The 17,850-nt window shown below is 49.6% G+C and overlaps 1 protein-coding gene across 9 annotated transcripts in view; it reads right to left on the bottom strand.

Moving 5' to 3' along the window:
* Window positions 1-819: 819 nt before the first annotated feature.
* LUZP1 (leucine zipper protein 1) overlaps window positions 820-17,850 on the bottom strand; it is a 107,555-nt gene continuing 90,524 nt past the window's right edge. For 7 of the 9 annotated variants that reach the window (XM_056795602.1, XM_056795603.1, XM_056795600.1 and 4 more), the window contains 5 exons: window positions 17,675-17,809; window positions 8,195-11,374; window positions 6,123-6,182; window positions 5,153-5,315; window positions 820-3,998 (listed from right to left, as the gene is read on the bottom strand). In XM_056795602.1, the coding sequence (XP_056651580.1) occupies window positions 5,163-5,315; window positions 6,123-6,182; window positions 8,195-11,275 (3,294 nt within the window). In that variant the 5' untranslated portion in view covers window positions 11,276-11,374; window positions 17,675-17,809 and the 3' untranslated portion in view covers window positions 820-3,998; window positions 5,153-5,162. Of the gene's footprint in view, window positions 3,999-5,152; window positions 5,316-6,122; window positions 6,183-8,194; window positions 11,375-11,490; window positions 11,576-17,674; window positions 17,810-17,850 lie in introns of all 9 variants that reach the window. The other 2 variants (XM_007491198.3, XM_007491199.3) reach the window with 2 other exon arrangements.

Raw genomic sequence — 17,850 nt, 5'->3', positions numbered from 1 at the left:
CTCTGGGGCAGTTAAGTGGCTCGATGGAGAGCCAGCCAGGCCTGGGTTCAGCTTTGGCCTCAGACACTTCCTAACTGTATGCCCTGGGCAAGCCCCCCTCGCTGCTCTTCTGCCTTAGAACGGATACTTGGTATGGAAGGGAAGGGTGGGGGCGTGTGGTGCCGGGAGATTAGTGTTGGAAGCTAGAAAGTAGGACCAGATAGCTGTTTGGACAGCAGACGTTACTGCAGGACAGAGGGCCCATGAGCGTGCCAGGTGGGCTCAGGAAAGAGGGTCTCCAGAAGAGGCAGCAGGCTATAGTTCTGGCTCAAGCCACACCATCTTTTGCTTAAACTTCTTTAACGATTGGGGGTTCAGGTGGGACAGGGAGGAGCCTTTCAGTGCAGTCTGTAAAATGGGACTAGTTTACAAACCTGAGGGACGCCTGTGCCCAGCCCACCACTCTAACTTGCTGTTTGGGCAAAGTGGGAAAGAAGGCAATTTCAGCAACAAAGCGGTGTGGCCTGGGGACGGAGACATGGGGTTCTTGGGCTCTGGGGCCTCCACGTACACACTCGCTCAGTAATACCCACTGGCAGAACGAGTGGCACCACACCAGATAATCTTCCAGTTGTGGCCTTCGAGGCTTTTCCCCCAGGCCCAAAGAGCATTCGATGGACTGAAGACAGACTAACTGCTAACCCAGTTCTAAAAGGCGGTCCCCACGTAGCAGAAGAGCGGCACCACCTTCTAGGCGTCTACCAGACAGCGAGGCAGCGGCTGCAGTGAAGACAACAATGGCTCCCAGGCTGCCAGAGCACTGACCACCAGACACAAACGGCACGTAGAAATCGGAGAGCTTTATTGGTTACCTAGCGTGCTGTAGGGCTGACAGACAGCTGGAGAGCCAGAGAATACATGCAGACAAACGGGCTTCAAACATGCAACCGAGGAGCCCCGAGCTGCGGCTGGGCGCCCAGCCCCGCGTGGCCCTGGGCTGCCTCCTATTTCACATGCTTAGAGCAAGAATGTTGGTGGAGCAGAAGGACCAGGAGCAGCCGAGGACTTTCCTGGAGCGGCAACACTGAGGCACTGGACCGAGTTAGCTGGAATGGGTTGACTTGGAGAGAGACTGGAACACACAGCAACGGAGGGTTAGTTTTCTGCCTGTAACACAACAACTTTATAGGGCTGCCTCCCTACCCCACCCAACTTTTAAAATACAAAAAAATATATTTTATTCTTTTAAAAATACATTCCATTCATACATGTTCTGAACTGCTAAGCAGCAGGAGAATGCAGCACCTCCCCTATTGCAGTGGACAGCTGCGCCGTCGGGGAACTCGAGGGCCCCCGGAGGCCTGGAAGCACCAGTTCTGAAGCAGCCTTGGGAAACCTCCAAGCGGGGATGGTGGCACGGATGACCCGGGCATCCCTGGCAGGGGGAGGAGGCAGCAGCTGCCCCCCTCTCCCTAGCGACCACGAGAGGCTCCTGGATCCCTTTGCTACCCAGGGGCTCAGAACAGTATTGGCCCCAGTCACACAGACCGGGTGTTTGTGTGCAATCTCTCCTGGAGGTGGAGGGGCTTCCAGACCCAGGGACCCCTCATGGCCTCTTAGCCCAAGAGTCTCTTCTTTTCATCCTGCAACCCCTGAGGCTGCCCAAGCCCACTTGGTGACTCGTCTCCCCACTCCCGGATGGCCTTCGAGTCTTAGTAGATGGCTTCTGAGATCTCAACGGCCGAGGGAAGGAACGTGGGTGTGGGGTGCAAAGGAAGGCACGGGGAGGAAGGCCGGCCTGTCACTCCGGAGTCACCGTCTGATCTCGGGCTTCGTTTTCCCCAGTGCCGCCAGCTTCCTCCGCTGCTGCAGAAGACTGGAGCCCTGAGAACACACCGTTCCTCAGTGGGCACGACTGGCATCTTGGCCCAGAGGATGCCTTGAGCGCCGGCCTCTCTGCCGGGCCACCTCTACTTCCAGCGAATGGGCCTCCGGGCCACGGAGTCTGAGAGAAGGCTTGGGGACAGGCCATGGCTTGCAGCCCCTCCAACGACTTTTTAGGAAGGTGCAGTGAGTGATGCCGTCACGTAGCATAGAGCATCTTAACTTTGGAATCTGCTGAACCCTAAGGGATCTTCGCCACTGCCAAGCCCCAAAGAGCCGGCCTCGGCCTCTTGGCTACAATTATACCCAGTATTTTCTGCAACACCAAGAACATTAAAAAATAAATCTCTCTATGAGCGGTCCTAGAAAGTGTGCAAGTGGGGGGAGGGGAGGTGAAATACTTATCCTGAAATATTCGTTACAATCAAACCCTATTGCACTCAGGTTCCAGCATGGCGGCCCCCATGGCTTATCCCTCTCCCACATGGCATCTTGGTTCCGCAGCAGCAATGAGCAGTGCCACTTGGGCTCGGCGGAGTCACCACGTTGGCACCTAGCCGAATGGACAACACAAGTCTTTCTGTTTGAGCACCGGGATGTGGGGATGTGAGGAGGGAAGCGCCAGAGGGTCTCCGTGACTGCCGGGAGCCTCCGTTGACCCCACTCGGAGCAGGGGGCGGAGCCTGCAGGCCTCCTGGAGCTCCCGGCCCATGGAGGAGGGATTGGGGGGGGGGGGCGGGGGGGCGGAGCTGGGGCTGCCCAAGTGCTTTGGGACGAGCAGCGCGCTGGGCGGCGTTGGCGCAGGAAGCTTAGCGGAGGGGCCCTGCCTGCCGGGGTGCTCGCAGGACCCGGCAACGATGGGGAAAGAAGGGACGGCCCACATTTGGCAAACCGTGAAAATGGAGGTATGAGACTGGTTCCTGCGCCGAAGCCAGGACCAAGAACTCCCAGGCGCAGCCCGAGAACAGGATTCCATGAGCCCCGGCGCCCAGCCTGGAGCCCTTCCAACACACCAGGTGAGCTGTTACAAAGGAGAAGCGAAGGGCCGCAGCCCCGGGAAGGACGAGTGCGGTACGGGCAGGAGGGCGCGCTCGGCAGTCAGGAGAACAAATTCAGATTCCGCTCTGGCCCGGCCAGCTACCCTTGGCTGGGGGGGTGGGACGAGCCGGCCCCTTCGAGCTCCGTGTTCTGGGAGCAGGAAGGTAGGAGCCAGGCGAGCCCAACCGCCCTCCATGGAGCAAAGGCGAGACCGGATGGAGCCGGTGGCCACGGCCCTCGCACAGAGGGACTGACCCATCGCTAAGGTTTGTCGCTGGAAAATGTTCTGCAATGTGGAATTTGGACATTTTGCTGCATTCTGCCCGGATCATTCTTCCCCCTCCCCAGCCCCTACGGCATGGTTTCCCCTCATTCTGCTGCTGGAGGCAACAGGAATCTACCATCCACAGAAATCCCCTTTCCAGCCGACCTTCAAGGATTGCATTGACTCATAAAGTGCGGTTCTCGGGGGAAAGGGGTCGGGGGAGAAGGCTGGGGGCAGGGGGCAGCCCGCACGGGCCTGCCGCTCCCTGGATCTATTGCTCGGGGGGACAAGTGGGGAAAGGTTTCATCCTGACTAGGGGAGGGGGGAAAGGGAGTGTGCCAGGTCAGGCCTAGCCCAGTCTCAGGATCCGTGCCCTCCCCCACCCCAAGTGGGGTGGGGACGACACCCTTCTGGAAGTCAAGGTGAGGCTTGCAGGCGAACTAGAGCAAAGCCTCCAGTGCTTGGTGAAGGGGAGATGGAGGGGCATGGGCCCTTCTGCGTCCTCTTGGATGGGGTCTGGCGGAGATGGGTCCCTGACGGGTGGGATGGCCCCTCCGGGAACAGCCAGCCCAGGAGCTGCAGTCCCAATACCCAAGATGCCACCCCGGGGCCCGGGCTCAGGGACCCCCAGACACACTGCTGTTCGTTGTCTGCTTGGAAAACCTCCAAGTGAAGAATGCTCAGAGGGAGAGAAGAATGGGAGATGGCTTTGCAGCTGGTGGCTGAAGGGTGTGTGGTCAGAGCTTCCCCTTGGGGCAGACCACAGAGTGAATCCACTGCTGGGAGAAGAGAATCAAAATCTTGGAAGTCAACCCAGCGGAGCAGGAAGCACCTGCAAGACAAAAACCAGAGCAAAGGGGTGTTGAGAAGCAAAGAGGAAACCAAGGAGAGAAGGAAGGAGGAGAAGAGCACACATACGACTGGGGGAAAAAAGATGGAAGAAAACATCCTCCTGAGGGAACAGAGGAAGAGCTCTCTCCTCTCCTTCTGACCCTTTTGTGAGGGCTCCTTGGATCTTGAGAGCCTGGCCCAGGGCCACCACATCCACAAGACAGAGGGGCAGTGCTGTACTGCCTGTGGGGTGGGGAGGCACGACGAGGGGCTCAGGATTTTCATACCAGAAAACCTTCAGACCTGGCCTAAGGCACATACAGATTCTTTGCTCCAGCACTGCCTGGGCTCATTCCATGGCAAGCTGCTGATCATCCCAGAGCCTCTTTCAAATTATTGCCCACCAAAAGGAAGGAATTTAAGACCAAGCAAGAGATAGAGAACATTACAAAATGTAAAATGATTATATCAAATTAAAGTCTTTGTACAAACAAAACCAATGCAACCAAAATTAGAAGGAAAGCAATAAAGTGGGAGAACATTTTTATAACAAGACTCTGACAAAGGTTTAGTTTCCCAAATATATCAGGAACTAAGTCAAATTTACAAAAAATCAAACCATTCCCCAATTGACAAATGATCAAGGGTCACATGAGGAAATCAAAACTATCCATAAGCACATGAAAAAGTGTTCTAAATACCTTCTGATTAGAGAAACGCTCCTAGAAGACTGGCCAAAATGGCAGCAAAGGAAAGGGATAACTGTTGCAGGGAATGTGGCAAAATTGGGAGACTAATGCATTGCTGGTGGAGTTGTGAATTGGTCCAACCATTCTGGAGGGCAATTTGGAAGTATGTGCAAAGGACTTTAAAAGAATGCCTGCCCTTTGACCCAGCCATACCACTGTTCGGTTTGTACCCTAAAGAGATAATAAGGAAATTATTGCCTATCTTTCCCCTCCCTCCAATACCACAAATTCCTGGCCCCTCTGAAGCTCCCTAGCTAAAAAAACAAGGGTGATCTGAACTCTGTAGCAGGGAAAGGAAGGGGGCCAGGATAGAGAACAGAAAGGGAGAGCCCTATTATCTGGCAAAGTGCCGGGGTTCTGGGGGAGACGTGATCTGACATAGAAGGTACAGAAGAATGTGTCTCACCCCAGTCATATCAATTCTCTTCAGAGGAGTGCTTGGCCCGACGTACCCGTTCTTCAGCTCGAACACGCATGAGCTCTGGTGGCCGCCTCACAGGCAGCTCTGGCCTTTCTAGGCAACTGTGCTGCCATCGAAAGGAGGTGGAAGTATTGCCTTCAGCTTCCTCCTGTACCAGTGAGATGGAGGGAAGTGAGGTACTGAGAGGTAGAGCAGGGGGAGAGTGCAAAACAAACTCATTCACTCCTGACACACACCAATCATGGGGGACCCTCTAGGTCCCATCTAGCCCCCTCTAGATTCCCTCAAGATCTGGGCTGGCCCAACTTCATACCCATCCCTGGAAGCTTTGGGGGATCAGCCCCTGGGTGGGCTGGGGGATGCTCTCGTGATTAAAAGAAAGACCTCAGGTCCCTGAGTGCTAGTCTGAGTCTCTGGTCTCTTATTTATTACTTCTGTGAACTTAGAGAAGTCCCAACCTTGTTAGGTTTCAACTGCCTCCTGTGTAAAATGAGGGGCTTGGACTAAACGTTCTCTTTTGGTTCAAAATCAACGATCTCTGGAGAACCAGGTCAAAAATGGCACCAGAATTTCTTCAGTCTCCCCATTTAGATAAAACCTGCTGTCACATTACAAGCCAGAAGCCATCTATTTGAACCAAGGATGGCGGAGTGTGGTAGGCAATGAGGGGGCATCACTGTGCCACAGAAGCAGGTAGAAAGGGAACATCCTTGGCTCTATTGTCATGGGCACAAGGAATTCTGAGGGATCTCCCACATACTTGAGCATCTGAGCAGAGTGGGGGGAGCTGCTGGAGAGTATGAGATCCAACACTGACTCTCCCCATAAAAATAAGGAAGTTTTCCATCAGAACTCTCCCTCCCAGTGAGAATGCTCCCTAGAGAAGAAAGGTTCCCCCCCTTCCCAAAACCCTCTCTTTGAGCCCATTGCCCTCTTCACACCCCTCTCCACTTACCTCTCTTTCTCTAGCCCCTTTCTTTTGATCCTGGCTGCTCTCCTTTCCTCCAGGACCTCCCTAAATGAGAACAAGTTAAGTGATTCAAAGTAATACAGCTCAAGAGAGATGAACCAATTCTTCTACTATGGCTGGAAATTGGGTCCCATCTCCTTTATCTTACAAAATAATTGCCCAATGCCTAGCATCCATACCTAGTTGCTCAAACACTACTATACACACCCATGGCTTTGAGTCTCTTCTTCCTTGCCCTGATTCCTGGTCCGTCCACAAGCACAAGCCCCTGCTGACAATGGTATGAATTTTTGAGATGGGTGGCAAAGGACTGACATATAATAATATTATAATAAAGAGCTGGCTGTGTGACCTCGGACAAGTCACTTAAAGGCACTCCTATGCTCTAGACAATTTTCTAAGGAGTCAGAGATGTGCTGAAAGAAGGAGTTCCTCACCTAAGAGTTTCCTGTCTGAGCCAGAGAAATCCTAGATCTAGTCCTGATCCATTCGGGCTCTAGAGCCAGGGATCCAAAGCCAGTTAATTCCCATGGTGAAGGGACCATCACTTTTAATGAATGAAAATTCAATCAATATCTATAAAGACTCTCCTGCAAAAAATCCAATTATACTGAGGGGAGGGGGGTTTCAAGGCAGAAACAAAATTCAGATAAGGCCCTCTGAACTTGGACCCAGTCTTGTCTGCACAGACCCACACTGAGAGACAGCAGGAAAAGAAGCTGCCTCTCCCAGGGGCAGCGAGGTGGCTCAGTGGATAGAGAGCCAGGTGCTGGGTTCAAATCTGGTTTCAGACACTTTCTAGCCATGTGACCCTGGGTGAGTCACTTAAACCTCCATTGCCTGGCCCTCAGGACTCTTCTGCCTTGGAACCAATAGAGTATTGATTCTAAAACAGAAGATAAGGGTCCACCTGCCCCTCCTCTTACCCTCGAGGCACCATGTTCTTTCTCCAGCCCCCCATCTCTGCTATTGCCTCCCTCCTCCCCTTCCCCTCTCCTCTCCCCCACTCCCGGCTCAGAGTGCCCTAACTAACCTGCCAGAATCCATCTACAGCCTCCATGACACTCACTACAAAGTGAATTCTGAAAGGCCTTCTCGACTTCGAGGGTAATAACTGGCCTCTTTCCCTCTCCCCCATAAAATGGGCTCTCTGAGATGAGAAGCTTTTCTTCCGGCTACAAGTTCCTGTCCAGAGCCAGTTTATGATTTGGGTGTAATAGGTAACAGATTCTAGATGCTACTTTGGTCTCTGCAGAATACAGAGTAACTATAAAGTTACTTTGATAGAAATAAAAGTATTAGCGTGTGAGTTTTAAAATGTTGTGGCCGGGGGAACTACATCCCCCACCGTGCCCCAGGGGTCCCTTCTTCACTTCCTGGTGAAGGGTCTTGGTGTTGAATGAACCAATCCTGTGCTGGGGAGGGACCACACGCCAACCTCCTGGTGCATGATTGGTCTTGAATTGGACCAATCCCGTGCCAGGAAGGGGCCACGCCCCTACTTGCTGTCTATGTATCCTATACCTAGGAGGAAACTTTGAATCTGAGATTAGGGGGGGAGGCCCCCCTCATGCCCTGTATTTAATTTCAGCTAGGGAACTCCCGGTGGGTTTTTGTTTTTTTTTAAGGGTCATGTAGGGCAGGACTCTGTAGGAAGCCCATTGACATTGGAATGACTATCTAGTCATTTCAGAGGTGGAAGGGAACTCAAGCAATGAAATTGAACCCATATGGGAATAAGAATCCTTTCTTTGACATCCCTGACAATGAGGGGTCTGGCCTTCGCTCAAAGACCTGCATGGCAGGAATCTCATCACCTCCCAGTAAAATCTATGCATCTTCAGACAGCTCTTGTGGTTGAGGAACTACTTCTTTACATCAAGCCTAATTCTGCCTTTTCTGCTATTCTCCCCCCACCCACCCAAATGTTCGTAGGTCCACCATCTAAGGTTCAGCCAGCTGGCAGATTCCCTCATGGAAGCAGACCAAAAGGCTCCCAGGAAGGGAGAAAAAAATGTAGTCCCACACAGAGGACAAGGGAAGAGAAGGGAACTTACCAGGCCTGCTGGGCGGCTCAAGGCAGCAGCAGTGACGGGGTCGCCGGCCCGGCTACGCCGCGTGAGGACCTCTGACACTGTAAGGCTGCTTTGGGTTCTTCGGGAAGTCAGCTCGGAGGTATCCCCTGGACTCCCAGCCCCCCTCCGCACGCCCTGCTCCAAGGGAGAGAGCCTGGGCCGCTCCAGTTCTGAGAAATCTGTGGCAGACCTCTGCGTGTACGCATTCGGGGAATCCACATTTTTGCCTCCTTGGCCAGGGGGGTCTTCCCGAGAGTTCAAGTCCCGCCTGGTCCTCCAGGCGCTCCGTAAGGTAACGTGCTTGGTGTCGGAAGGCTCTGTTTCTGAAGGATTGTGGTGGCTGATCCACCTGAGGGTCTCTGAGGAAGGCTCCTGGCTATTCCTCTCGGCAGATTCTGATGGCTTGATGGTAATACTGCTCCTCGAGACCACCGTTTCTGGCCTGTTGCGAGGGGGAAGATCCCCAGCCTGATCGGCCTCCGAGATCTGCCTGGTGATGTCGTTCTTGTTAATGGAGATCTCAAAGGGCAGGCTAATGTGGTTGGTGACCGAGGACAGCTCACTGGGGACCACCTGGATGTTGCTGGTGGACGTATGCCTCTCTCTGGGGGCTTCGCTCGTGCTCCCCCTGGGGCTGCTCACCTCCATTGGGAAGATGGTTATGCAGCTCGTCACCTTGTTTGGCACTGCTCTGGAGGTGGGTTTCGGTTTCTCTGGGCCTCCTTCAGTCCCCACTCCCCCCATGACCTCTTTCACGTCCTTATCGATAATGACGGGCTTAATGACTGCCTTGGACCGCAAAGCCTCCCTCGGGCTGAAGGGCCTTCGGCTTTTCACTCCTGAGCTATCTTGAAACTCTGTGGCTCCTCTCCCGGGTTTAACCGATTCTGTGTCAGCCCCCGGGTCCCTGTCGTTGTCAAACAGGGCTGTTCTCAAGGCCGCCCGGGATCGCGGCGTTTCTCTGGAGCTGGGCTGCCTTTTGGACTCTGGCTCTGGAGTGATGGTCGTGTTGACTAACTTGGCAGTGACAAGAGAATCTGTGTCTGTGTCATCTTCGAGGTCCAGCCTCTCTCTGCCGCTGGGTTTGATGACCCGGCACCTCAGAGCTTCATGCTGACTGCTGTCTTCCATCATCACAGATACAGGATGGTCCTGTTCCTCCTTGCTGAGTGTTGTAAAACCCTGGAGGATGTCTTCCTGACTCCTGGAACCATAAGAAGCCTTGGATGAAACAGGAGGCTTTAGACCCAGAGGTCCGCTCTCAGCTTCCTGGCCGTTAGCAGCTCTTTTGCATTTTGACAGTCCTTCAGCTGATGATCTTCGAGATGAAGAAAGATCAGTGGACTTAGAGGTGCCCAGTTCTGGGGCCGAAGAAGAAGAAACCTGATTTCCACTGGAAGAGTTGAGGATCTTTTTGGCTGATACAGCCTCTAGAGAGGAATCCAAAGCTGCTACTCGATTCACCCTCATTGCTTTGTTCCCAGCGGCATCCATCCTGTTGGATCTGTTGTCATCAGGCCCACGGCCTTGGCTAGCATCATTAAACACCCGGGACGTCTTTTCCACCTTTCCTTTTAGCCCATTCTCATGCCCTGGTTTAGAGGTTCCCTTCAGTACTCGGTGCTCCTGGGCTGCTGGGGGATAGCGACTCAGCACTGATGGCTGCTCCCTGGTCCTCTTGCCTTCACTCAAGGAAGTCCCAGCTGCAGTGTTATCATCGGGTCTTCTGGCATCTTGAGGGATGCTGTCCATGCCCGCCTTGGCAGCCCTCCGGTTCATGGCACTGGGACAGCCACCTTGCCTGCTGTTCTGAGTGGGGTTGTCATTACTGAAAGTGTGCTCCCTGTTTCGAAGTCTTTCCCTTTTGTGTTGGGGAGAGAGTTCCCGTGATTTATACTTGGATGAAGGGGACTCGGTGATAAGACCTCGGTACTTAGGTCTCTCGTGCCTCCCTTTGCCAACCAGGAAAGACTCTTCACTGTCTACCTCCCCATTCTCAAGGTCCTTCTGATTCTTCAGCTTCAGTTTGACCTCTTCCAGCTGATTGGCTAAGAGTTTATTCTTATTTTGCTCACTCAGGTAACTGTCTTTCAAGTCATTATTTTGGGCCCTCATTTTCTTCAGTTCTTCCTCTAGAGATTCAAAATGTTTGATTTGAGTTTTGAGCTTCTCGATCTCTTGGTTGAGGTCTTTAACTTTATTATCTTCTTGATTTCTATTCTTTTCATTCTCTGATTTGTTGCGGGATTCAATCTCTACCTGCTTGAGATAGTCTAAGTTCCCCTTCCTCCTAGCTTCTTTGGAAGGCAGCGTGGAAGAGATCCCATCCTCGATGCGTAGGTCATTTCTGTCCAGGAGGGTGGAGGCGTTCCTGCTATGGTCTGCTAGGTTGACCTTGTTGTTTTGCTCCAGTTTCTGTGTCAACTCTTTGATTAGTTTCTCATTTTCTCTGTCCCTGTCGTTTAAATATTTCCTCTCGCTCACAAAAGTCAAGGTCAGTGACTTCAGCTTCTCAAGCTCAGACACTAAACTCTGCTCAGTTTTGTCCAGCCTGTCCTCGGAGGTTTCCAGTTCTTTCACCTTGACCCTGAGGGTCTCCAGCTCGGAGGAGATTTTCTTGGTGAGATTCCGCTCCTCGTTCAGACTCAGGCAAAGCTGGGTACAGTCATTCTTGCTCCGCCCGAAGGCTTCCTCCAGCTTCTCTAGCTCAGCCATCCGCTTCTGGAGCCTCTCAATCTCTGCCTTCAGTTCCCGGGTCAGGCTCTCCTCCTCCTTCAGTTTATCTTTCATCAGCTGGCACAAGTCTTCTGCCCTCTTGATCTCCTCATCCTTGCCCTCAATCTTCAACACCCGTTTCCGCAGCGCCTCCACCTCGGCCAGCATGCTTGAGTCACTGCCCTCAGCTTGGATCACCTTGTCCTGGAGATCCAGGAGCTCATCCTCAGCCTTCTGGAGGTTTTTGGTGGCTTCCTCCAATTCATCAAGGCGACGGCCGAGACTCTGCAGCTTAAACCGCAGGTGGCGGCTAGAAGCAACATCCTTGTACCCTGAAAACTCAGCCATATTCAGGCTTCTCCTCAAGTGTAGCTCAAGGGAATGAGAAATAGTCAACTTTCTCCTTGTCTCCACAGGATTTTCTTACAGCCTGCGACCCTCATCAGTCTGAAAGAAAAAAACAATAAGGGTATGTGTCAGAGAGCAAAGCCCCTGAAACATCAGCTTACAAAACATCAGCTCCCCTGGTGACAATCCACAGGGTCAATGGAGTTTTTACTCACTTTGCTGCTAAGCCCAAGCCTCTGCCTGAATCCAAAGAATCTTAAGAGTTAGAAGAGTGAGTAGTCCAATTTGTCCAACTGGGACCTGAAAAGGAGTACCTGATGGTGATGGTAGCAATAATTAGAGCTAATATTATACAGCCTTACTCTGTGCCAGGCATTGTGCTAACTGCTTTACAGTTATTATCTAAAAAGTTTGATCCTCACACTGCCCCTGGGAGGTAGGTGCTATTATTATCCCAATTTTACAGATGAGTACACGGAGGCAAACAGGTTCAGCATCATACAATAGGTGTCTGAGGATGGAGTTGAACTCGGTCTTCCTGACTCCAGGTCCAGCACTCTGCCCACTGTAGCATCTAGGAACCCCCTTGTCTGCCTTTACATCATTTAGTCTCCGTTTATTAAACAAACACTTCCATGGAGAGGGAAGCACCCTCTACTTCTGTGGGACCCTCATTCCTCAGAAGTGTCCTACCTCAGGCTATATTAAAAAATGATTGCTTGGAGCAACTAGGTAGCTCAGTAATGGTGAGCCAGCCCTGGACACAGGAAGGTCCTTGGTTCAAATATGGCCTCAAGCTGTGTGCCCCTGGGCCAGTCACTCAATCCCAACTGCCTAGCCCTTACTACTTTTCGGTCTTGGAACCAAAACTTAGGATTCTAAGACCAAAGGTAAAGGTTTTTAAAAAATGATTGCCACAATAATTCTCCCAAAGGTAAAAACAGCTACGATGAATAATGTGACAACAAATCTTTATTAAGAGCTTGATGTAGCAGAACGAGTGTTGGAGTTGGAGTTGAGAGGATGTGACTTCAAATCTAACTGTAGATTCTTATAAGCTGTGTTATCCTGGAGAAATTACTTCTCTCAGCCTCAGTTATCCTCATCTGTAAAATGAGGATAATTCTCGTGGGGACGATATGGCTTAGAACCATAAGAGGAAAAAAGTAGAAACTTTGAGCGGTCAGAGAAAAGGACTAACAGAAGATAGGAGGGAGAACTTGTGAAGCCAAGTATACAGAGCATACAAGTATGCGAGAGCAAAAGATGGCAAGTTGTGGCTGTGTGAAAGCTGAGGAATTAGAATGGAGTAGATTATGATCATCCATAAATGCAAAGGGAAAGAGTGATAGTAAGGTATTACCATAATAAGGGATCGCTAAAGGTTTTCAGCTAGGGGCATGCCATATATAGCATTAATGCAAAAGACACATTCAAGAGGAAAGAGGTTGGAGGCAGAGGAACTATTACAATAATCCAGGTAGATGGTAATGATGTTTATCAGAACTGGGGAATCAGTCATTCAGTCAACAAACATGATAGGCAAAGATAATACAAGCAATGAAGGCAAAAACAATCCTGGCCCCCACGGAGCTATCCTTCTATTAGGAATATATCCAATGTAAATTATCTATATGATGTAAACGGGGGGGGGGGGGGTGATTTCAGAGGGAAGGCATTGGCATTGGAGGAGAGAGCACCATTGAACTAAGTCTTGAAGTAAACTTAGAGGGAGAGCATTCAAGGCAGAAGGGCCAGACGGTAACAAGATAAGGAATGGGGAGACTCTATGCCATATGTGAGTTCTAGCAAGACCCGTGTTACAGGATCAGAGAGTATGTAGAGGTGAGGAAAATTTAAGAAGACTGGAAAGGTAAGAAAAGGCTGGCTTATAAATGGCTTTTAAAACTAAACAGAATTTTCTATTTGGTCCTTATTAGGGAGCCCCTGGGGTTTGCTGAGTAGGGAGGTGACAAGGTTAGACCTGTACTTTCAGTTTGGCAACTGAGTAGAGGAGGAGACTAGAGTGGAGACAGACTCGAAACAGGGAAACCACCAGCCAGGGTGGCAGCTAAATGAATGGAAAGGAGGAGATGTATAGAAAAGTAATTTTAAAGGTAGAAACAAAAGAATGAGTAATAGATGAGATGCGGGGTAAGTAGGAGTGAAGGGTGAAGGACAACAAGAGTGAAAGCCTGGGGAGACAGTGGTGACATCCAAATTGTAGGAAGTTTGGAAGAGGGAGAGGGTTTGGGGAGGAAAGAGAAAAAGTTCTGTTTCCAACAAACTGAGTTTAAGATCTTTACAGAACAAGTTCTAACTCTCTAAAAGGCAGTTGATTTGTCACTAGAGTTCAGGAGAGAAACTAGGGACTGGCTAAGGAGATCTGGGAATCATATCTTGGAGATGATAACTGAACCCATGGGAACTGATGAGATAACCAAGAAAGACAGTATGGAAAAAGAAGGCCCAGTTAAGAGCAATGGGGGGAAGCCACAATTAGAAGTAAAAAATGAGAAGAACAGTCATATGGTTAAGAGGAAAGGCAAGAGAAAACAATGTCATGGAAAAAAAAACCAACACAACACAACTTGAAGAAAAGAAACCAAGGAGAAATGGGTGATTAACAGTGTCAAAGGCTGCAGAATGATCATTACATTTGGCAACTAAGAGATTAGTTAAGAGAACACATGAATAGTAGTAAAGGCAGTAGATAGTGGGAATAATCTGAGATATGACTGGTGACAGGTCAAGGGGCAAAGTGTAGAGGCCAGTGAGGAGTTGAACTAATTCATCAGGAAGTTGAGATAGGGAAGGTTGAGGGTTCAGGGAATGAAAGGGTGATGACCTGAGTAAAAACTGAGGGGAAGAAGTCAGGGTGAGGATGAAAAACAGCATGAAGAATTATAAGGCAAAATAATAAAATATACAGAATGATAAAAGATAATAATCAGATAAAAGAATTTCAGAATTTATCACCATGGAAATGGGACAGGTTATTGATGGCAGAATCAAGGATATGACCCTCTCTGGGGAGTTCAGGTGGGACAAAGAAGTAGGTCATGGAAATGAAGTAGATTTCTGAATTGAGAAGGGTGCTTACATGTATAAACTGAAGTCTCCTGGTATCAGGGCACTAGATGGGGAGGGAAAACTATGAACCAAGTAATTAATTTATTGGAGAAAGAAAAATATCTGGGGGGGGAGGGGGGTTAGGTAGGTTAACAGGCAACAGAATCATGACTGGTGATAAATTTGGATTGAATGAACCTCAGAGGGGGAGAGGTTACTGAATGAGCGTGGAGAGTCTAAAAGTAGTAATGGGGGAAGCAAGGAATATTCCAGCTCCCTCACCACAATCACTGAGTTGGGAGCATGAATTGAAGTATATCCAGGGCTGGAAAGGGTGGGCTGGGTCTCAATGAGTGCTTGAAAATGGAGGGACTGAGAAAGGAAAAGGTTTAAGATAAAAGCAAGTTTATTAACAATGGAGCAGGAATTTCAGAGAACACACTAGAAGATGGTAGCATTAGTGAAGAGTGCAGGCCATGTCTAAACGAGTGCAAGTACAAGAGATGTCACTGCACAAATGCAATCTAAGATGACTCAGGTTTCAAACCAGGTGACTGGAAGGACAGTGGTGCCATCAATAAAACAGGGAAGGAGATAGGAGAGCCAAGTTTGGGGAGATGACCTCACTTTCAGACAGTTGGAGTGAAGGAGCCAAGTGGAGCTGTCCAGCAAACAGCTAGAGCCGCAGGAATAGAGTTAATGAGAGAAAGCTGGGCTAAATATATGGATTTGGGGGTCATTTGAAGGCATAGAGGTGATGGTCAAATCCATGGGAATGGAAAAGAATCACTGAGGAAGACTATGTAGAAAGAGAAGAGTGACTGGGACAAAGTTTTGAGAGATACCCATACTTAGGGAATATGGAAAGATTAAGATGAACCAGCAAAGGAGAATAAAGAGGGGACAAACAAGAGACATCAATGGCGCCTAATCAGGAGGAAAATGTCAAATGTTGTGGGCAAGTCATGGAGAATGAGGACTAAAGAAAACTTCACAGCATTTGGCAATTAAGAAGGCACTGGTGAACTCATGGAAAATCACTGAAGACAGTGGTAGGGTCAAGAACCAGAATACAAGGGATTGATAAGTGAGAACAGATAAGGAAGGAGTAGAAAAGCATAAAGTTGAAAAGACTAATGAAAAGGAAGTAATGAATGACCAGAGGAGGGAGGAAGGACAGAGATGTGGAAAGGAGGGTGGGGGGCAACAGAATGAAATGGAGAGAAATCAGGAATGAAGATGATCTCTAGGGGAAACTCCCAGCATCAGTCTTTGTAAAAATCCTGCCTCTTCTCAGTGAATAAAGCAAAGCTGCCCCAAAGCCTCAATTTTCTCCAGAAAATAGAAGGTGAGAGGAGAGAAGTCTAGTGCAATGCCTGGCATATAGTAAATACATATATAGTAAATGCTTGCTGCTGGGAGGAGCAAAATTAGAAAAATGGTGGGGGTGCAGAGTGGGAAAAACCCAAGTATACAAAGCAGGGCTTGGCAGCAGGGACCCAGATGGAATTAGACAACATCCTGAGTGGCAGTGGCAGAGGGAAGGTCTGGAGGGAGCACAGTGGGCAACAACAAAGTGATTTCAGCTTCTCCTGCTGTTGATCCAAATGTCTGTCCAAAAGCAAGGTTGGGGCAGGCTTGGCTGATCAAGGATTCAGTGACAGAAATCACTAATTGTATCTGTTTGGATTTTTTTTTTTACGTTTGCCCAAAAGCATCCCCACTAAGTATGAGGATTGGGGCACAGAGTGTGGACTTGGGGCTCCACTGAGCAAAGAATCTCTCAGGTGAGGAAACTCCTTTTTTCCAAGGCAATCAATCCTTCACTGTAACTTAAGACTTCTCTGGAACTTGCCTTGCACATGGAGAGATTATGGGTCCTGACGGGGCTACATAGAGGGTATCATAGATCAGGAGCTACCCCCATTCTCTTTAGGCAGTGACAACTGAATGTTCTTACATGTTCTGCCTTGAATCAGCTGCTTTAATGGAGGGCTAGTCACTGCCACCTGGTGGCTGCATACCAAGGGGCCAGAGGCAGTTCTTGGAAAGTTGAATAAACACCTCTTGAAGCTTCAGTCACAAAACAATGATGAGAAGAAGTCACAGTGAATGAGTAAGAGGGGGTCATCTTTCTGTCCTTGCACATAACACAAAGATGGAAGTCTGACCAGAAAACCCAGGATCCACAAAGACCTTGACACAGGCTGAATGTAGGGCTGACTTGAATTAAGATAAAACAATAATTTAGGGGGCAGCTGGGTAGCTCAGTGGATTGAGAGTTGGGCCGAGAGACAAGAGGTCCTGGGTTCAAATCTGGCCTCAGATACTTCCCAGCTGTGTGAGCCTGGGCAAGTCCCTTAACCCCAATTGTCTAGCCCTTACCACTCTTCTTAGAGTGTGTAGTTAGTATTGTTTCTAAGACAGAAGGTAAGGGTTTTTTTAAAACAGTAGTCTACAAGCATCTAAAGGGCAAACAGAAAGAAGAAAGATTAGACCGTATCTGTTTGGTCCTAGAGACAAATGAGTAGCAGCGGGAAGAAGTTGTAAGTGGTTGGTTCAGAGCTAAAGTCAGGAAAAGCTTTCAAACAATGAGCTATACAAAAGTGGAAAGGGCCATGTTGGAGCAGATTGGGGCCCGAGGGTCCAAAAGATTCTTTTTCAGGTGCTAATTGGATTAAACAGGTGTCTAAGTCCCTTCTAGCTTCAAAATTCTATGATTCTATTTAGCTCCTCATCGACTACTCTGGTGCCCCAAACTAGGGGTTGTAAGACTGAAGCAGAAACGGGGCTGCCCATTGACTTAGAAAAGTGCATATTAAGAGTATCTGTGTCCTCCTGGATTTTTATTTATTTTGCTAAATATGTCCCAAATGCCCGTCAATGTGACACTGGGGGGTGTGGAGGGTCTTGGGTTTGACACTTCGGCCCTAGACTGTGAACCCTGATTATATTCTCCCACTGGATACTACACAGAAAAACAATCATTTCAACAGGCATCCTAGGAAGTCACGGAACACACGCCCCAGGGCGGGCACCCCTGCCCTCGGGGGAGCTCCTGTCTGGGAGTCACTGACCGGTGCGATGTGTGAACCGCAAACCTCACGGTCTCCAGGAGCCTTCTGTTGCTGCTGTCTACTAGTCAGTAAGAGCGATAGCCCAGGCTACATTCTACAAATGCCCAGAAGTCCAAAGATTCCAGGGTTTGGGTTTGTATTGGTAGAAGGAGCTGCCCCTCCTGGACCAAGGACCAAATGAGGGCAAAGTTCACCAGAGCTCTTCCCCTGGAAGCCTAAAGTAGATTAAAAAGTACTTTAGCAAATTTACCTGGTTGGGCAATGTAGCAGCAACAGGAACGGACTGAGAGTTGGGAGAGGCGGGTTCCTGTTTCCACTCCCTCCACTAGTTTGCTGTGTGATGCTGGGTGAGTCACTTAGTGTCTCTGGGCCTCAGTATTCTCATCTGTCAAGATAAGAGTTGAAGAAATGATTTATTGCCATGGT

This window comes from Monodelphis domestica, chromosome 4, assembly GCF_027887165.1.
Source record: "Monodelphis domestica isolate mMonDom1 chromosome 4, mMonDom1.pri, whole genome shotgun sequence".
NCBI lineage: Eukaryota > Metazoa > Chordata > Mammalia > Didelphimorphia > Didelphidae > Monodelphis > Monodelphis domestica.
This window is presented reverse-complemented; position numbering and strand designations above follow the sequence as displayed.